This window comes from Lynx canadensis, chromosome B1 (genome assembly GCF_007474595.2).
Source record: "Lynx canadensis isolate LIC74 chromosome B1, mLynCan4.pri.v2, whole genome shotgun sequence".
In the NCBI taxonomy this organism is placed as follows: domain Eukaryota; kingdom Metazoa; phylum Chordata; class Mammalia; order Carnivora; family Felidae; genus Lynx; species Lynx canadensis.
Window position 1 is genome coordinate 73,489,876 of NC_044306.2, and position 22,217 is coordinate 73,512,092.

General features: G+C 39.6%; 1 protein-coding gene across 1 annotated transcript in view; it reads left to right on the top strand.

Moving 5' to 3' along the window:
• Positions 1-22,217, top strand: part of DCHS2 (dachsous cadherin-related 2) — a 245,080-nt gene that overhangs the window by 211,155 nt on the left and 11,708 nt on the right. The window contains exons 15-17 of the mRNA XM_030312882.1: positions 377-490; positions 10,571-10,782; positions 15,183-15,334. Coding sequence (XP_030168742.1) covers positions 377-490; positions 10,571-10,782; positions 15,183-15,334 — 478 coding nt within the window. The remainder of the gene's footprint in view (positions 1-376; positions 491-10,570; positions 10,783-15,182; positions 15,335-22,217) is intronic.

Genomic DNA, 22,217 nt, shown 5'->3' on the forward strand with positions numbered 1-22,217 from the left:
CATTTGAAATGTCATACGTCTGCCTTCCCCGCTAAAAAAGTGTTTTCTGTCACATTACCTTGTTTATTCTTCCAGGGAACTTAGCACATCAGAAATCTACTTTGATTATGTATTTGTTTAATGGTTTATTGTCTGTCTCCTTCCGTTAGCTAATCACCATGAGATTGAGATCTTTTCTAACTTACTACTCTGTCTCTAGTTCCTGGCATGGGATCTAGCTTATTGAAGACTCTCAATGACTAATCATGGAATGAATGAACAAATGAAAATGTAGTAAGCAAATAATAAGTACCCAGTGTTTGCTCTGGTTTTTCCCTGAAATTTTCTTTTCCTAAAGTTTTTTCTTTTTTTTTTTTTTTCAACCTGATTTTTGCAGGTACTTCTATTGTGACTGTAAAAGCTGTTGCTCCTGACCCAATACAAGACAGCATTAAATATTCAATTTTTAGTGGAAACGAAGATGGGGTTTTTTCCCTGTGCTCCAACTCAGGTAATCCTTCTGTTTCCTGTAATAACTTTATTTCCTGCTCCATTTAATGTTACTAGTAAGAAATACTTCTGCAAAGGAAACTCAAAATTTGAAAGGTAGAAACATGAGAGGAATATATTTGAAAAGGTAAACAAGAAACAAATTTTTTATGGTAGCTGATGAGAAATTGTGAGAAATCAAGACCACTTCTTTATTTACATGTACTTGCTAAGAATCCTGTTCTTCACATTTCCAAATTAGGCAGTATCTAGCCTACCCTTTGAATTTTCGAAGACAAATTGGTTTCTACTTATAACTGTCTCATCTATTTGGGGCAGTGGGAGATATAGTAGGGAGACCATCAATATTGAGTTTGAATTGAAAATAACCACACATGTCTAGCCATAAGGCATTTTCACCATGAGATTCTTCTTAATGCGCCACTGAATGTCAACAATGCAGCAAAAAAGGACAGCTGGAAAGGTTTCTGTGTGGTGGTAAAGAAATTACTTCCAAATACAGCATGTATTAAATTTAGCTTTAATAAGACCATTATTGTGTTTTAAATGAATACCAATTGATTATTTGAAACATACTCTTTGACCAACAACTAGATACATATCTACTGCTGCATTGTCAAACCTCAAGAAGAATGTTTTTAATAATTTCTATATTACCATACAACTGCTTTATTTAATCTGTACTACATGCACATGGAAAGAATTGAGAAGGGGGTAATTTCTTAAGCAAATGCCTTCTCGTCCCGGGGAGTGTTACGACTTTTTAGTCCACACCACCTTTGGTTGGCAGCCTTTCTGAGGTAGCTCTTCATCTCTTCACCCCAACGTCTGGTTCAAGGGCGGTGCAGGAAGCACCTTGTCTGTTGACAGGAGGGTCATTTGCGAACATCACAAAGCCTTAATCTTCTAGTAGTCCGGGTATCTTAAGTTCCGGGAAAGGAGCATAGAATGTTTAGGAATAAGGCCAGTAGCCGAGACTGCACATTTCCCCAGGCTGCCCACATCCTTCTGCCACGTCACCCTTAACATGACCCCGGCATGGCCCTATTTTTTCTAGAGTCTCTCGTCAAAATTCAGGTAAAATATGCCTACGGTTAGTCCAAAGAGGTCATCCACAGATAACTCTTTGCTTTCCAATTAAATATTTGTTTATGTTGAAATTTATTTCAAAATTTTACTGTGAAACAGCTACAAGATGATATGCTAAGACATATAAAACTATTTAATGAGCATGTACTTGCCACCTATCTCCAGAGAGGAGACATTAGTAGAACCTCAGGAAGCCCTCTTGTGTCCCTTCCCTCTCACATCTCTCTTCCTTTATCTGAGGTAGTCTGTAGCCAATAATCTGAATTTGGTATTGATCACTGCCTTTTTTTTCATTATAATTTTCCCACTGTCTTTGAATCCCTAAACAATGTATTATTTCATTTTACCTTGCTTGAAACATCACAACAGAATCATGCTAACGTACTCTCTTCTATGACTTGATTTCTTTTGCTCAACATTTTTACTGTGACTTATAGTGCATAAACCATTATGCACACATTAATGAGGAGTAGCAAAGAATAAGTAGCAGCCGAGATCATAAAATAGAACACAACCATCATTGGTGCTCCCTCTGAGCCCTTTTCTGATTGCATCCTTTCTCTCTACTGCTCCAGGCTGACTAATGTCCCAACTTCAGGGATAATCACTCCCTCGTGACTTACAGGAAATGCACTTCTATACAATAAAGCTGTTTAAGGTTGCTTATTTTTGAATTTTATATAAATGGATTCATAGTCTATGTATTTTATTGAAATTTGATTCCTTTTATTCAAAATTAGAATCCTTCTTGTTAATGTGTGCAGATGGGTTTCTTTCATTTTCATTTCTTTGTGGCTTTCAGTTGTCAGTCTATGTCACAACTTATTTATCCATTCCACTGCTGATGGACAGGGAGGTTTTCCTGTGTGGGGATACAATAACAAGCGCTCTTAGGAGAAACCTTGTACGTGTCTTCTGGCACATATGTAAAGAGTTCTCTAGGCCCTAGAGTATAGGCTGGGCATATACATCAGAGGATGCATATGTTCGGCATTACAGATAGTGCCAAATTGTTCTACAAACTGCTTTGTCCCACTTCACGTGCCACCAGCACTGAATGGGGGCAATCGCGGTTGTTTGCGTCCTACTTTCTTACGCCAGTCTGGCAGGTGCGAAGGGGTATCTCACTGGGGTTGTCATTTGCATTTCTGTATTACTAATGAATCTGAGCATTTTCTATAGTTTATTGGCCATTCCTATTTTCTCCCATATGAAAAATGCAGACTGATATACTTTGCTATTTTTCTACTGGGTTGTTTATGTTTCTCTTTCTGAAGCCTACGGATTTTTAACATATTTTATTAGCATTTGTCCTTTGCTTTTTTTAAATGTTTGTTTATTTTGAGAGAGAGTGAGCAGGGAAGGGGCAGGGAGAAAGGGAGACAGAGAATCCCAAGCAGGCTCCGTGCTGTCAGCACAGGAACCGTGAAATCACGACCTGAGCCAAAATCAAGAGTCAGACACTTAACCAAATGAGCCACCCAGGCACCCCCTTTGTCTGTTTTTTTTTTTCTTTTGAAAATTTTTATTTTGTGACTTGTCTTTCACTCTCTTACTGGCACATTTTTATTTTAGTTAAAATTAATCAGCCTTTTACTTTATGATATTCCTGTTTTGTAGGTGAAGAGACTCTTCCCTATCCTGAGATCATGAATATATTGTTACATTGTCTTTTAAGCTTTTTATAGTTTTCCTGTGTTTCATGTTTACATGTGTAGTGCATCTAGAATTGAGTTTCATGTTTTGCATGAGTTAGGGATAACTTTCCTTTTTCTTTTTCTTCTTCTTTTTTAAAAAGAGGATTACCAGTTATCCCAATGGCGAAACCCTCACGGTCATGTTATTTTCCCATGACCCTTTAGAGGCTCCTTGACTCCTTTGCATTCATCTCCTTTTCTATCCACACAGCACTACCACACTCCCTTAATCACGTAGGCTTTTTAATCAGTTTTCATACCAAGGAAGCAGCCCCATCCTCCTGTTCTTCAGGAGCATATTAGATGTTATTGGCCCTTTGCTCTAATATAAATCATTGTACCCACTTGCCAAGTTTTCACACACACACACACACACACACACACACACATATATATGTACACACATACACAGCCTATTGGGATTTTTTTTTCTGAGAAAAGAAGATTTATTCATAAGTCTTTGGGTGATGGAACATCTATCCACACCTTTCATGCATTTAGCCCATGTAATCATGGCATGCATATTTAATTTCAGGTGGAACCTCACCCTAATTAACAAAGAAAATGTCCAAAACAGTTGTATAGCCCCAATCTAGAATTAAGTAATTAAGTTATCAGGCCAAAGTATCCTCCTCACAAAGCCCTGTATAGCTATGTAGGATAGTTAATAATCATCTACCAAAGCTTCTCTTTTTTAAAACTGTGGTAAACTCTTTTTTAACTCTATTTTTCTCTCTTTTAGCAAATTTTAAGTGTGCAATACAGTATTGCTAACTATTGGGGTAGTGTTGTCTCTCAGATTTCTAGAACTTAGGCATCTTGCATAACTAAAACTTTATACCCCCTGAACAGCAACTCCCCATTGCCCCTCCCCATGGCAGCTGGCTGCCACAATTCTACTCCTTGCCCCTAGGGATTTGACTATTTTAGATACCTCATATAAGTGGAATCATGCAATATTTGTCTTTCTGTGACTTAACCTAATTCCGCAGGGTTCGTCCATGTTGTCACATATGGCGGGATTTTCTTCTTTGTTAAGACTGAATAATGTGCCATTGTATGTATAGACTACATTTTCTTTATTCATTCATCCATCAACAGACATTTAGGTTGCTAGAATTTTTTTATTGGAATTGTATCAATTCTAAATATCAGTTTGGGGAAAACTAATATCTTTATGGTATTGTCTTCTAATTCAGGGATGATATATAAAATCACATCCATTTATTCCTTAATATATTTTAATACAGGTTTAAATTTTTTATACCAGGCATGAATGGTTCTTGTTAGATTTAGTCTAAATACTTTATACTTTTTCTTGCTAAAGTAAATGGAAAAAATGATTTTTATGACAGTGCTATTAGGTATACTTCAAATTGGCTTTTACATTTTAATTTAGTACCTAGCAAACCTGTAAACTCTTATTGGTTCTAATATTTTTCTGAACATTCAAAATATACAATCATTACCTGAAAATGACCATTTCCCCCTGTGTTTGTTGGAGTTATATAGCTATCTTCTAACATTAACCAATATCCTGCTCCTGAATAATACAAGACACTTAGAATTCTTTATCTCCAAATATCCCTGTTTCAATTTATAAATTTTTGTGGGTTATAATTTTAGTTCTTTCAAAGTAGACATGATGAATATTTTTAAACAGATTTATCTGCTTCTTTGCTAACTGTTCTTTCTTACATCTCAGACTTTCCTCTGCTTTTATCTTCTTTCTGCCTGAAGTACATCCTGTAGTGAGAGTCTGTCAGAGTAAACTTCTTCAGATTTTGGTTGTCTAAAAATGTCTTTGTTTAATTCTTGTTTTCCAAAGATATTTTTGCTGGTCTAAGTTCACAGTTATTTTCTCTCATCACATTTAAGATATTATCCTACTGTCTTCTGGTTTCTAATTGTTGCCTTAAGAAGTCAGCTGTTGATCTAAATATAACTTATTTGTATCTTTTTGGGGGGAACTCTAGTTGGACAAGTATTGAGCCAGACACTCTCTCCTACATTTATCTTTCATATTTTTATCTCCTTGCCCCTTTGTCTTCAATCTAGGGAACTGTATTTTTTATTTCCAGAAGTTCCCTTTGGTTCTTTGTCAACAATTCCCGGTCTTGTAAAAACAATAATATCTCTTTTTGGGGTTCCCCGGGTGGCTCAGTCAGTTGGGCATCCGACTTCAGCTAAGGTCATGATCTCACGGTTTGTGCGTTCAGGCCCCACATCGGGCTCTGTGTTGACAGCTCAGAGCCTAGAGCCTGCTTCAGATTCTGTGTCTCCTTCTTTGCCCCTCCCCCACTTGTGCTCTGTCTCTGTCTCTCAAAAATAAATAAATGTGAAAAAAAATTTTTCTGGGGCACCTGGGTGGCTCAGTCGGTTGGGTGTCCGACTTCGGCTCAGGTCATGATCTCACAGTCCGTGAGTTCGAGTCCCGCGTCGGGCTCTGTGCTGACCGCTCAGAGCCTGGAGCCTGTTTCAGATTCTGTGTCTCCCTCTCTCTCTGCCCCTCCCCCGTTCATGCTCTGTCTCTCTCTGTCTCAAAAATAAATAAATGTTAAAAAAAAATTTTTTTAAGTAATCTCTTTTTTAAAAATCGAAGTATAGTTAACACACGGTGTTACCTCAGTTTCAAGTACAACATAGTGATTTGACAAGCCTATAGGTTATATACTTCACTCACTGCAAGTGTAACTGCCCTCTGTCACCATACACTGCTATTACAATATTATTGACTATATCCCCTATGCGGTACCTTTCATCCCTGTGATTTATCCATTCCATAATTGGAAACCTGTAAGAAAGTAGTCTCATTCCTTGCTCATGTTTCAAAGCTTTTAAAAATGTATTTAAACATATGTGAAAGACACATTCTGTGTCCAATAATTCCAGCATCTTAAATCTTTGATGATTTATTCATATTTCTGTGGATTTGCTACCTTTCACTCATGGTACTTTATTTCTCTGTGATTTTTGTACTCGTTAACTATGAGCTCCTCATTATCCTTGAAACTTTTTCTTGGAGGATTCTTTGCAGACCAGATTGAATTCATGCCCTTGAGAGGGGATTTGTTTTCCTTCTGCAAATTGCCCGGGTACATCATCAAGCAAAGAGTAGCCTAAATTTAATTATTGAAGGTTTTTACAAATATATAGCTGTGAAAGTACGGCTACCATAAATTGCGCTTAAGTTAATGAATTCACAGCAGAAACTTTTTCTCCCTCCCAACCAACACCAAGGTCAAGAAAAACAGGTTTCTGTGCATCAGTTCTTCACTTGTTTTTGTCTTTTAAATATTGATCATTCACCTGAGGCATAGGTAGCCTTTGAGTTTACAGCTTTATTCCAGGTTTTCCACTAGACTCTTCACCTTTTGGGTTCAGGCCTCTTCCCTTGCTTTTCTACCCTGTGGGACTATCAGAGATGAATCTCAAGGAAGAAGGTTGGAGACTTTTCGAATAAAAATGGGATTTTAGTGCTTGCTTAACTCCATGGATTACTGTTTTCAGTTATTTTTTTTGTCCTCTGAGGATTGCTTTCTGCTATACCAACTCAACAATTCATTTCAATACACACACACACACACACACACACACACACACACACACTTCATCAAGCATTTTAGTTGTTTTTATTATGAGGTCTTCCAAACTGCTGTCAAGAAACTTTTTAAAAAACCTTTTATTATATTAAATTCATCTTTCATGCCACCTTCATCGCATAATCTTCAAACTTGTGTGTAAAGGTACCTAATATAGCTTTTATAATAAATACGTATTTTTAAATAAGTGGGGTTTTAAAAATTTTTTTTAATGTTTATTTATTTTTGAGAGAGAAAGAGACAGAATGCTCTGGGTTAGGGGCAGAGAGAGAGGAAGACACAGAATCCGAAGCAGACTCCAGGCTCCAAGCTGTCAGCACAGACCCCAATGCGGGGCTCGAACCCATGAGCTGTGAGATCATGACCTGAGCCAAAGTCGGACACTCAACCGACTGAGCCACCCAGGCGCCCCTATGATATATATGTATTTTAAGTCATTATACCAGTTAAAATAGAAAACTGGTGTGTTTGAAAAATCAGTAAAGTTCTCTAAGGTTATGATTACTCTTCTTAAAGGTAAAAATGTGAGAAATCCATTTTATTAGTTACTGATTTAATAAGTTACGATAACATGGATCTCTGATGAGAACTGTTTTCTGTCTGTTTGTGCCAGTGTTTTCCCTCTTTTGTAGTCACAAACCAAAGGTTTACTTTTATATTCAAACTCCTTGTCACTTTAGCTTAAAAACATCTACTCACTGTCCAAACCAGAAAGAATTTTGAAGTTTTACTAACGTTATGTATGTAAATAACAAATGGTAGTATTCAACCATGATTTGATAGATTAACATAAAACAAAATGATCAAATTTGCAATGTTTTGAGGATGCAGTTTTAGCAGGAGATAGTTTAAAAGCTTTTGGACAACATAAATATTTATCACATTCTGCTTTGGGTATATACATATGCACATGCACAGTTTGTAATGGATTGAAGTAACCTGATTATGCTCTTGAGCATTTAGCATTTGAAGAATCTAAATCTCATTTTGATGTGTATTTTATAACTTGGGCAAAAGCTCCATGTGTACATATATCAGAAAGAAAATGTTACTGCAGTTTCATTCTCACGTTGTTATATCACTGGCACAGTAACACGTAAGAATGAACACGAAGTTGGTATCCACAAGGCTTTTACTGTAAGGAAAACGTGGCCTACTGCCCGTAATGAGAGCTCAGTGGTTCTCGCATCTCACTGGTGACAGTAAATCCTCGATATCTCTGAGAAGAATATACACATATCATCCAAGGCAAAGGCGTGTCTAGTAGGTGTGCCAGCCCTGAGTCATCTGACAGACGGGTTATTGTCTTTCCTACTTACACAACGTTCACAGCATATGCCAATTATTATGCCAAAAATAAAAACCGAGCAAGGAAAGCATTAGAACTGCAGATCCATTCCAAGTGCAAAATTCCAATTATCAAAGCCTAGACGCAAGCGTTTTATTAAAAAATCCACTTTGATCTGCGCTATAATTGGCACACTTTCTACTAAGTGACACTGGCAATATAGTGTTGCATTTCTATTTTATTTTTCTTTTGCTAACAGTAACAGAACATGATAGCAAGCTAAGTGCTCTGCTTGGTGGAGACAGAGTGCTGGAAGAGTGCTTTGGGCCTACCTCAGTCTAGGGTTCCTTGGCCATTTGGGGCTGTGGGCTCAGCCCTTGTTCCACAGTTTCTGAAGACCGGCTTCTTTCATTATCAGCTCATCAAAATGCATCTTTATGATTTTTCCCAGCTGCCAACAGTCATATCTACCCTAAATTTTCTGTCAGGGGTGTTGGTAACATCAGATGGTGGTTTGTAAATGTAGTTTGGTTTTCTGAATTGATAACTGGTGACAATAAATAAAAGTGAGTTTGTGAAATTTCAACTTTTGTAGTGTAGTGAGTTACTCTTATAGAATATACTTAATTTTTCTTAATAACAGAATAGAAGCTATAAAACTCCCCCCCCCAAAACAACAACAACAAAAAACCTCTCAATACTAGAGTTAGGATACGAGAGCAAGGTATGATTCCCATACATCCAGGTGAATACGTAAGGGCCTGACGTTTTCTTGGACTAGGCTGGTTGTCTAGGGAAGCTGGTTCCAATAGAACAGTAAGAACTGTGGCTTCCAGGCCATATTTCCAGAAACAGTACAGGTTCTTTCACCTGAAGATCAAACTTCAATTAGTCCATGGCTATTAAATGTTTTCTTTCTAAATTTAGAGCTTTTATAGATACTTGTCTATACCTGATGATGGTGGGGATGAGAAACATGGGTAGGACACTGCAATCTATATCATGTTCCTGCAGAGGAACATTCTAAATATGCACTCTATTCTTTCTCCCAGCAATCCTATAAAGTCATTATTAATATCCTCATTTTCTAGAAGAGGAAACCCAGCTCCATGGAACCTGAATAACTTACTGGTGGTAGAGCCAGGTAATTTACCTAAACTAAATAGCCAGGGCTAGGATTTATGCTTGGTTTCAGGTGTCTCAAACTCCAAGTCTGTGCTCATTCAATGAATCTCCATTTGGTGGAATTTCTGACAGTAAGAACTAAGTAAATTATGATACTAAGATAACAATAGTAATAAATTCAGTAATAAATTTGACAGTAAAAAGGGAGAAAAAACAGAGCAGAAAGTAGAGAAGGAAATTATATTGGGGGGACGTTTTCTTAAATTGGGGGAGAAACTTGTACAAGGTGTAACCCTCAAGAGTCAGTTTCCCTAACCTGGTTAGGGTTAGCGTGTATTATTGAGTGCCTTTGGTAGGCCAGACCCTGAGCTAAGTAGGTACTGGGGATATGACGGTCGGTGCAAGAGACAGGCAGCCATCCATACCTTTGTGAGCTTCTAAACCAAGAGGAGTAACCAGACTGGAATAGGTGAGTACAGTAAATGCAGAAACTTTGTGAGAGTCTGTTGCAGGCTGACCATAGTGACGGTACATACAGAGGTGGCTGATCTGGAAAGATCCGTGAGGAAGCACAGAAGTGGGGACCATGCCAGGCAGATGGAAAAGCATGCATGGCGACTCTGAAATGAGAATTTGAGGAACAGAACATTTATAAGAGTTGTGAGCAGAGCAGAGAGAGTAAAGTGGGGACTGGCACAAAGGAGACTCCTTAGGCAGGAAAGTCCTGAGCAAGTTGACCCTGTGGTGGTTAAAAATGCTGAGCTCTATCATAATCATTGTGGAAAAGCATGGAAGGGATTTATGTGGAACAATGACAGTGTCCATTTGTATTATTCAGTTCAGAATGGGAACTGGATTAACAGAGACCAGGTGAGTGATCTCACAGGACCCCTAAAGCAAAGGACAAGATGGAAAATACCGGTGGCTTGGAGGAAGGCAGCAGCAGAGAAGATGGAGGGTGGATTGAAAAGACATTTGAAAGGTCAACTTTGCAGACATGGTGATGGACTAAATATGGAGAGAGAAGGGTGATTTAAGAGACAGCTCCCACATTTCAGCTATTTCATACTTTCTTTCCCTCCTCATGTCTGAACCTTGCAAATACCAGCACATTCTCAACTTTTTTGACAATGACCCCAGTCGGGAGAGAAGGGAGGCTGGCCAATGGGAGACTTTCAGGGACAGGTGATGGTGCAGGCATTTGAGTCAAAGGTGATTTGGAACTTCTTAAATAATTAACTACAACATCATTTTTTTTTTCTCCCTCGGAATAAAAATAGGAGAACTCACTGTGAAAGAACCCAAGTTTCTGGATTTTGAAGTCAGAAATGAAGTACAACTCATCATTTTAGCAGAAAGTAGGGGGCATAGGGCCTTCAGCAAAGTAGCAGTCTTGATACAAGATGTGAATGATAATTTACCGTGCTTTGAGCAGAGCGTGTACCAAGTATCAGTGCCTGAAGGCCAGTTCTACAATGCTCGCATCATACAGGTAACAGAAATGCGTTTTGTGGATGTGTGAGTGTGTGGGGATTGTTACCAGTATACATCAAAATATCTAAAGCTTTTTCTAGGACATAAATGAAATGTTTCCAGGGCATATAAAATGTGTGATGAACTGGATGACAGCTTAGGTTGAAGGAAGTCTGAAGCTTCGAGTTTCTGAGTTCACGTTTCTTCCTCTCTTCATCCCATGCTCAGTTAGTACCCACCTGCTGTCCCTAGGGACTCTGTCCAGCACCAGCAGGGAGTATACAGGGGCACAAAAACAGCTCATCTTGCCATGTGTACAATTTAGTGGGGAAGTCAGAAAAGTAAGTATATAATTTAAAGGCACGTTATTAATGTTAAATAGAAGTGCCTATTTAATGTCATGAGAGCAAAGAGGAGACACAAACTCTTCCTGGAGAAACAGCATAAAGCTTCACAGAAGAATGATATTTACACTTGGTCTTCAAGGGTGAGCAGGTACTCTCGCCAGGGGGAGCTGCAGCGAGAGGAACGTGGACCGGGGCACAGATGCATGGGAGAGCTCCCTGGGTTCAAAATTTGCGGACATTTTATGTGAAAGGCACAGATCCGCTGTTTCCAGCCTAATGCCATCTCAGAAAAAAGGGCCAGGCCGTGAAAAAGATCATCTGTTGTTAAGGTAGTCTTGTTCAGGCTCTAAAACCCACTCATCCTTGATAGTCTCTCTTCCTACTTTGGGACTAGTACCCAGTTTTACCTTTCCCATCACAGTTGAATTGCTGTTTTATACTCAAGAACTTGGACATTTGGAAATGCACAACCCTGTGGGAACCCACACAGGAAATCAGTATAAAAACCCCTTCCTGGCAAAGTCAGCGGCATACCAGGGCCTTCCCTTTGGCCTTTGTAACCCCTCTACTGTGATCCGGCCCCTAGTGATGATCACACTCCTTTCTCTCTAGGTGGATGGGGTCAGGAGGCTAGATGACAGGTTAGTACACTTGGTGGACAAGACCTCCCACAATGCTCTGCTGTGCAGCTACCCTCACCTGCATATGGAGAGATGCCTTTGTTTGACTTCCAGTTCAGTTCCAGATACACATGTGCCCCTCTGTTGGTGCAGACAAGACCAGTGCAGTCTCAGGAGTCTTAGCTCCATGCCCCAGGATTTCCTCTGCTCTTTTTGCAGATTTCTTTTGTGGGACAGCAGCCTGATGGCTGCAGTCGCCAGCCTGTCCCACAAGTGCTGTGTCTTTACTTCGGCTTCAGCCATGACTGAGATGTTGAAGAAGAAAGCAAGGGCATTCACTTTTCCAATCTGTATCACCCTGCGCAGTGATGCCTGTTTAGCGGGGATGACAGACGCCTCCAGAGCCACTGTGTGGCCTGCTTTGTCACAGAGGGCCCCTGCCCTGGGATGCTGATGCCTTGCACTTCTTTGTCATGCATCCTGACTTGGATAGAGCTAGACTGCTCAGTGTGGAATACAAGAAGGTGAAGACACTGTTAAAGCCCAGGTACAGCAAGTGAGTGAGAGCCTGACCCACCAGTACGTCAGATTAGGTCAAACTCCAAGAAGGCTGAGTCAGGGACAGATACAATGAACTTTGTTCTTCACATTTTAGGTCATTTGACTCTCTCAGGAAACCAGACCTGCCATCTCCCTGTGTTTCTGTTCAGAGAAATAAGAATGTAGAAGGCTCTGGAGTTATAGTACTTGTGGTAGTTCTTGCTTTTGCTGGCACACTGTGCAGACTTCCCGCTTTTGGTTACAGCCCCACAAACTTACCTTAGGAACTGCCCATCCCCCGTCAGATGCAGTCTTGGTGAGATTGTCAGCCAAGGTAGTGACTTGTCCCCTGTCCCTGTCCCCTGTCAAAGGTGTTGTCATCTGCCTCAGTCTCATACAGACTTTCTCTCCCTAGAATTTGAATCTTGAGTGGTAAGACACCAGCACAGAGGCACAGGAGAGCTGACTTATCTTGGTGGAAACAGTTCAAAGCTGTGCCCCCAGAGTGGCCCAGGTTCTTGGCCTTCACCCAGACACTATCTTCCTTTTTCTTTTCTAATGGACTTTTTAAATTTTTTATTTCTATTTGAAAGAGAGAGAGAGAGAGAGCACATGATTGGTGGAGGGGAGCAGATAGAATCTTAAGCAGGCTCCATGCTTAGCATGGAGCCTGACATCGGGCTCAATCCCATGACCCTGGGGTCATGACTTGAGCCAAAATCAAGAGTTGGATGCTTAAGTGACTGAGCCACCCAGGTGCCCCGGGATACTATCTTTTTTTTTTTTTTAAATGTTTATTTATTTTAGAGATAGAGAGAGGACAAGTGGGGGAAGGGCAGAGAGAGAGGGAGACACAGAATCTGAAGCAGGCTCCAGGCTCTGAGCTGTCAGCCCAGAGTCCGACACGTGGCTTGAACCCACGAACTGTGAGATTATGACCTGAGCCAAAGTCAGACACTTAACTGACTGAGCCACCCAGGCACCTCAGAACGCCGTCTTTCGGATCCATTTCTCCTGGCTAAGTTAGCCCTGGCAGATATGTACTGCTGGCATCCTAAAACCCTAACTGATACACCTCCTGGGAGACCTACTCTCTGTAACACTTCAAGCACTCAGGGGACACGATGGGTTTCATTCTACCCAGATGCATATGAGTTTCTTTTCCTGGTGATCTCGAAGGAACTGTGTATTGCTGCCTTTCCTTACTGAGTAGCTAACTTGGGTGCCCTCCTGATGAGGTCCTCGATGTCCCACTTGGGCCACTCAGGATCCCCTGAGATCTGGCAACAGTGTGAAGGATAGATTGAGAGGGGAAGGAGCTAGAAGCAAACGCCCATCAGGACAGCAGTCACCCAGGAGAGAGATGATGGGGATGTGAGGTGCAGTCAGGCCAAAGCTGAGGGACACAGAGGATAAAAATAAGTAGAAAAAAATTTTAATTAGTCGGTAAATTTATTCTTAAGATCTCGAATTCACTAATAGAATTAGTTTTGTGATTAAAATGTAATGCAGACTAAATAATATATCTCCATGGAGAATGATGCAAAACTTGTTTCATCCTCAATATTACTTTGATAATTTACTGAATAAATGATCAGGATCTAAATTTGCTAGCACGAAATCTAGGCTGTTTCATTAATTAAAAGTCCTTCTAAAATGAGACTTTCAATAAAATATGAAAAAATCCACATATGGCCTATTTTACAGGCAATACTTTAAGCAGGAAAAACAGCAAATGAACGACTACCATTCACTATGCAGAGATTTCTTCCATTTTCTGGTACTGGCATGAATCTAAATATAGTACTGGAAACCCTCTATTCAAGCACATTAGATTTCTTTTCAAGTACAGTACCTTGTTTTATCATACTTTATTGTACTTCACAGGTACTGTAATTTTTTTTTTTTTTTTTTTTTTTTTTTTTTTACCAACTGAAGGTTTATGGCAGCCTGCATCAAGCAAGTCTATTGGCACCATTTTTCCATCATGTTATGTCACAGTTTGGTAATTCCTGCAATATTCACACTTTTTCGTTATTACTATATCTGCTATGGTGATAGCGATCAGTGGTTTCTTGAGATGGAATCCCTACCTGGTGAACGTGCTGTGAAGACTGCTGGAATGACAACAAAGGATTTAGTATATTCCAGAAACTGAGTTGAAAAAGCAGGGGCAAGGTTTGGGATGACTGGCTCCCATTTTGAAAGAAGTTCTCCCGTGGGTAAAATGCTATCAAACAGCATCACACGCTACAGAGAAATCATTCACAAAAGGAAGAGTCCATGGATGTGGCAAACTTCATTGTCGTCTTATTTTAAGAAATTGCCACAGCCACCCCAGCCTTCGCCAACCAGCACCCTGGTCAGTCGGCAGCCATCAACACAGAGGCAAGACTCACTGAAAGTTCAGATGATGGTTAGCATTTTTTAGCAACAAAGTATTTTTAAATGAAGATATGCACATTGTTTCTTTAGATACAATGCTATGGCACACTTAATAGACTACAGTAGAGTGTAAACATAACTTTTATATGCACTGGCAACAAAAAATTCATTTTCCTTGCTTCATTACAATATTTGTTTTATTTTGGTGGTCTGGAACTGAACCCGCAATAACTCTGAGGTATCCCTGTATTTTTTCCTCTTGCCTAAAATTATAGTTCAAAACATGTGCTACTCCCACTGAAAGTTATTTGGAAATCCTTTGAATGAGCATGCAGAATAGTTTTCTCACCCATTTCCTACTGTATTATAAATGTAAGCTTCAGCCATTTGTTGCTAGTCCTTTGATCATTGTTTTTAGAGCGTGTTTGACAATTCATAATTATTTCACAGTGTATTTGTCTGAAAAACAGCCTAAACCCATATTGTAGATTACACTCTTATCTAATGGAAGAGTTGCTTCCTCACAGGTTTTTGCTACCGACCTGGACAGTGGATTGAATGGCCTCATTGAGTACTCTATTCTCTCTGGGAACCAAGGGGATGCCTTCCACATGGACGTGCTGAGTGGTGTAGTGACAGCAAATGCGATTCTAGATTATGAGTTCACCAATTCCTACAGGTCTGTCCCAGACTCAGGTCCATTTTGCTCATTTATTCTGCTTGTTGCTGACAAAATTGTTGCTTTGGCCATGACTTCCTGTTATGTAAGTTTAAGTTGTAAAACACGTTCCCCTTTGATCCAACTTATGATCACCCTTGCGATACACTGAAGGAGCCTTAGAAAGTATTTGCTATTTGGAAACGGTGATTACACTGGAAGAACTTTAGGGTCCCCTGTAGTTCTGAGCTTTTATGAATGTTGGATGCTATTAAGTACTAAATGAGAGACCTTAAAAAAGACAGTATTTGTGAAATGCCTACTGAATTATAGAGTGTTCTATAATTGTTATTGTTTTTTAAAATAGTGAAGACTGAATGACATTTCTTTTTTTAATTCTTTTTTCTTAAAGTTTATTTATTTATTTCTGAGAAAGAGAGAGAGAGGGAATGAAAGGCAGGAAGAGAGGGAGACAGAGAATCCGAAACAGGCTCCAGGCCCTGAGCTGTCAGCACAGAGCCAGATGCAGGGCTCAAACCCACAAACCTCGAGATCATGACTTGAGCCAAAGTCAGATGTTTAACAGACTGAGCCACCCAGGCACCCCTCTTTTTTTAAGTCTGTACTCAGTTTTGTGTATGAAAGTACAACCCTCTCATCGGGTCCTTGTGGCAGCACTGTATCCTAATAGAAATGATCTTGTTAAGCATACATTCAACATTAGATATATTTTGTCTAGAGTTCAAGGTACACAGAATTATGCAGAATCCTAGAAAAGAGAATACTAGTGTTGTGGGTCTTCTAGTTATTTTCAAAAGTCAGTGCTACAAAAGTCTAGCTATACCTGCAGATATAGTTATGGCATCACAGTCTATAAAAGAAAAAGGAAAAGACTCTAAGAAATGCAAAATGTCCAAGTATGGGGATTGCCTCAAGAATGATGGCCCAGCCTTGCACGCGATTTGACAGGCGAACATGCTTTCTCTGTAAGTGCCAATAAGGAGCGAGCCATAGGATATATGAGTGAGCGGGAGAAATCAGGTGCACTCTGGGGCTTATTCTGCAGGCCTGAGCCAAGGCACACGCATCTACTCTACTTTGGGAAGAAAACATAGGAAACTTAACCTTGTTTGTCTCTGGAGAAGTGGTCATGGGGGAAAGCTGAGGTCAGAGGCTTGGCTTTCTCATTGTGCATTTCAGGGTGCTTTATATTCATATATTTCGTACATTCTTCTGAAAGGCCTTACACATACAGCGTTTCCCTCAGTCTTCAGAGTCCCCTCCTGAGGAAGCTAAGGAGCATTTTCTCATTCACAGGGTAAGAGAGCAGACACACGGGGGCTTGCTGAGGGCCAGAGAACCACTTAATGATCAAACATAGGCTCACGCCCAAGTGTTCTGATTTTGACTCACGCTGTTTCCACTGTACGGCCTACAGAGCAGACCTTCTACGCAGGGGAAAAACAGGCATATGAAAGACCTGAGTGCCAATGTTCTCCTAGGCCAGACTACTTTCATGTTTTATGAAGAAAGTGCAGTAGAGGCATGTGGTTGAGCGGCGAGAACGGATTACAGTGGGATCTGTTACAGGGCGGATTGGATTAATTAACCTCTGAAAACCTTCCCGGCTCTAAAAATTTGATTGTTTAGTTCTTTTTGTTTAATATATTTCAAAATATGACTTCAAAAGCATTTTAAAAGTTTAAGAACTTACCCTGTAATGGCCAGTAGGATTTTTTTGAGTAATATTTTAATGTAATCAATTGCTATGATACTTATTGTATAAATATATTAAAACCGGCTGTATAAGTATGTTAAAACCCATTTCTGCTTCATTGTTTCTACAGTCATTTTAAGCCTAGAGCCGGTTTTGTCTCTCTGTAGATGGCTGCAGGTAATTCTCAGCCTAGTGCCACCTGAGTGATTACAAATTCGGAGATTATTGAAGGTCTGCTGTGTTCTAGGAACTAAGCATTTCCGGATTGTAATGAATTTCTGCCCTAACGTTCTTCTTACTCAGTGGAGCCTAATTAGCAATTAAATCTGACTCCTTTCAGCTTTTTCCTATTTGCGTCATCATTTCAATGTTCCCAACGTCTAAATTGGCCCCAGTATTTAAAAGTGCCCCTCTCCAATTCCCCATGAAGAATTTCACGCAAGGCTAGAGAAGCAGGAATTGAGAGACTTTGAACTATACACACACTGCCACTGAGAGATAAAGAGACAACCATCGCGTGCACGCGCACACACCCACGCACCCCTGAGCCACCCTCCCCACCCCCGCCCCTCAGTCTCCACTATCACCAAGGCCAGGAAATATTTTAAATCTCCTGCCTGTTCATGTTCTCCCCTTTGGCTTCTCTTCCTCTTTAGGGCTTTCGCTGATATTTAAAGTGGTGGGAAATACAGGATGATTTTCCCCTAGCCTCCTACATCATTAGTGGATGCTTTGGAAATGGTGCCATTTAGCCTTTTGACTTTCCTTTTGAAGTATTGCTATTTTGTCAGATTGAAGAAAACATTCCCAATTCTAACCCTCTGTTTTACAATATAAAATGAAGGGAAAATCAGTTATGATTATACTCAATATAAATGCATTAAATAAAAATTAAATGATTTTTAGATTTCATATTAAGCCACATATAAGAAAATTCAGTGGAGAGGTGATGACAAATTATAAAATAGCCCTTAGGTTCTATCTGACTGATATTTCTGATTTTTAAAAACTATTTACCAAGCGTGAGGCCAGGGATGTAAAGATGTGTGAAAGAGTTCTTGTTTTTAGGGAACTCAAAAATCAAGTGCCATTATAACCCATGACAGAAGGCATATTAATAATCACAATATTTACAGGTGTGCCTGGGTGGCCCAGTCAGTTAAATGTCCGGCTCAATTTTGGTTCAGGTCATGATTTCACAGTTTGTGAGCTCTGCACTGATGACATGAAGCCTGCTTGGGATTCTCTCACTCCCTCTGTCTTTGCCTCTCCCCTGCTCATTCTCTCTCTGTCTCTCTCTCTCTCTTAAAATAAGCTTAAAAAAATAATCACAATAGTTGCCATTTATGGAGCTGCTTTATATGTCAAATTTTCATAACGGATTAAGATTTACAGAAAGAGGAAATTGAAGTTCAGAGAGGTAAAGGTTTTTGCCAAAAAATATGCAGCGTGTAAATGGTAGAATGGATGGGATTTTTGCCCATGTGAGTGGTCATTGTAGGGCTTTCTACTCTACCATGTGAATGAATCTGTAAAGTCCATACTTGTATATTTATGAAACCCAAAACAGAAAAGGAAAAAAAAACACTTTAGGCAAATATGACTTAAAGGTTTAAAACTTCAATTTCTGTAGCATAAATATTCAAGGTCAAAGAGCAACACTAAACTCATACTCTCCACGGAGGGCTCATTATGACCTGGAGAGAAATAGTGCAAAGCAGTTATGTATACAAGGTAGGAAGTGGACTGCAATGTTGATTATCTTTTCCAAGATACATGACTCATAAACAGCAGCACTGGAATGGCAACCCCATTTTGTTGATTCCCCGTGAAAAAGGAATAAAAGACATTTTGGGAAAAAAGCCAGAAATTCATGGATATGCAAAAGCGTTTGGTATGTTTGGCAGTAACAAGGGATACATGCACCTGAGAAGCACCTGAGTGTGGGGTAATGAAAAAGAGGCTGAGGACACAGAGGAAAAGGAGAAAGGTAGTCAAAGGTACAAAGTTTCAGTTACAAGGGAAATAGGTACTCTTAATTGTGGATGTGATATGCAACATGGTTGACATGGTTTTTCTCCATTTTTTGTGTCTGTATGAAATGATGGATGGCAACTAAGTTATTGTGATAATAATTTCACAATATATGTAAGTCACATTTTTATGTCACGCAAGCTCACCATGACCTGAAAAATAAAACAAACAAAAAAAGAGGCTGGTAGGTTGCAGTCAAGTTTTGAGGGACTTTATACTACATATAATGGAAATTTTACTTGATTCTATAGTCTATCTAAAAGCAATTGAGTGCATGTTCAGATCTTTATTTTTTTTTAAGTTTATTTATTTATTTTGAGAGAGACAGGAACAGCATGCGTGGGGGAGGGGCAGAGAGAGGAAGAGAGAATCCCAGGCAAGCTCCACATTGGCAGTATAGAACCGGATGCAGGGCTCAGACCCACAAAGCCAGGAAATCATGACCTGAGTTGAAACCAAGAGTCAGATGCTTAACTGACTGAGCCACCCAGGCGCCCCTCAGATCTTTATTTTTAAAAGACATCTGCTAATGGATGCATCCCAAGATAGAGAACCAGCATCAGACAGATTAGTTAGGCTAGACAATGGCTGTGAAGGATCTGTTGTTACCAGGATGAAGCAGCAGGGATGGAAGGAGGGCGCATACTTGCTAAGTGATTCAGATATGGAATCCATGGAAACAGGGTCAACAGTTGAATTTATTCAACAAGATATGAGATAGAAAGCGATTCTGAAATTTCTTCATAGGAAAGGCAGGAATTGGGATTGGGATGTTTTTCAGGGCATTTTGAGTTTGAAGGACTAGTACAAGATCAAAAGTAAAGACACTCCTAAGGCAATTAAAATACTGATCTGGAGCTCCGGAAAGAGGTCTTCAACCAAGATTGAGATTTCAGATTCATCCAGGGAATGAGAATTTGGGGGATTATCACTACTTGAGGATGAGGCAGACAAATAGCCAACAGAATAGATTCAGGGAATAAAAGGAACAGAACCTGGAAAAGATCGTTCCTAGAAACCACAGGGAGAGGTTGGATTATGTAAAGAAGAAGGATTCAAAATGTGTTTGGATTAGAATCAGCTAAAACCTATTCCTTGCTTTAAGGAGTTTAAGGAGATATTATGTGTATGTATTATATTTCTTATTTCCAAAATCTATTTTTTCATAAAAAAATCTTATTGTTTTACTCTAACAGTGAATATACTCAATTGCATTTTCTCAAATGTTAAATGAGATACAAGACAACACCTTTTTGATTCCTGAAAACCTCAATATCATCTGTCTTTTGGAGGATCCAGTTTCCTGTGATGTCTGTGATACTTTTGTATGCTCATATGGAATATCCACACAAGGTGTTAGCACACTGCCGTCCTGCCATCAGATGTCAAAGCAAGCTCTACTTTGCAATTATAGTTATCTGGAAGAGGACACTATGTAGATTTATGACAAACACAATATAAAGCTCCGTTTTGAATTGGAAATAAGTGCTTCCAGATAGTTCTGTTTTGATATCACCCATTTTATGGCTGCTAATGCCATGGTGAATCAAGCTGCTTATCAGGTGGTATGAAAGATGATCTGAAGAGTAACTGCTTTTAAAATCTGCTTGTCGGCACACCTATTTTCATCCCTGACAGCTGCTCACGGCGAGCCCGCCATCTTACCCCAATCCCAAAAGCTCTTTCTTGATCTTTCTGCTTTTCCATAGCGTTTTGTTCTTGTTTCATACGTGCATTATCTTCAGGTATCTCTTCAAGGACATTAATTAGAATTGTTTTCATATTTTCTTTTGTCCTTTCAAGATCTCTGTTTCCTTTGGGTTTATTTCTTCTCCTTGTCTGTGTTGCACTCTCTTTTCACACTGAAGACTTGCTGTAAGTAACTAACCATGCATGGTTCTGAGTGAGGCAATGGCAAAGTCATTAGAATCTGTGAGTGGGCCGCCAGAGCTTACTGATCAGCACACTTCACTTTGAGATAAACTAGAGAGGAAGTTGACTACTTTGCAGAATGACATAATCTAGAAAGTTCCTTTTTCTTTGGGAGGGGCTTTCATTTCTACAAGGACAGTCCCTCAGTATTACTTACTGAGTATGAAAATCAGGCCTTCTTTTGCCTGGGAGTGAAGAAGAGTGGGCAAGGGGATTTGATTCTTTATGTTCTTTATGTTGAATTTAAAATAATCTGCAAGCTATTTTTAGCTCAGTGTCTCACTGTACCCTTTATCGTGTCTTATGCCTCTCATTGGTTACTTGGGGGCGAGTCTGTTCCCCACTCCTCCTTATCTTCTTCCTAATATATTTTAATCTGTGGTTTCCTTTTACCCACCTATTGTAACCACTCCCAAATCTGCTTGCATTTTCCAGAAACTTGTTGAAACTTCTCACCACCTGTACCCACCAATATCTTCTCCCATTTTCTTTTAATCTTATGGACATATTCTGCTATCATTTTCATAGAATCTCAGGAGGAAGAAGAGATAACACCTGTGTAGATATAACTAGAAGGCATAGCTCTTTTCACAGGTGTTTCTGATGTTGGCTGATAAGCTTTTGCTTTTCTTAGAGTTTCAGAAGAACGTGGAATTCTTGGTAGACATTTAAGATACTGTTGAGAGGGCGTTTTGAAAAATCATCTACCACCTTCAGTATTCATTATGGGAATCAGAAAGGATACCGCCTGGTCAAGGTCCCGTCTAACATTTAACATGATAAAAGAAGCTTCCTGTGGTTGATAGAAAAGAGAAATATGCTCTGAATTAGAATAGGCTGGTTCTAAATCTGTTCTGTTTCATTTATAATCTCTGCTGATGTGCTAATCAGGGCAGCAGTTCTGAAACCTGGAGCCAGTTGGACTTGCTACAACCAATAGTTTTACAAAGACTGCCAAGGAGCCATCATAGAAACCTTGAGGTCTCTCAGAAGTTATGTGTACAATCTCGGTGGATCTGCCTGCATAATTTTTCATCTGTCCTTCAAGCCACTGAGGAACTTTTTACTCATCCTTTTATTTTGAAACTGAATGGTGTACTTTCTACCATATCAAAGATTCTCATTTAAGTTGACATAGGCATTATATAGAACCCCTGAAACTGTAACATAAAAATAAGGGTGGTTACAGCTATCGTGGAATTGACAGAGCCATAACTTTGA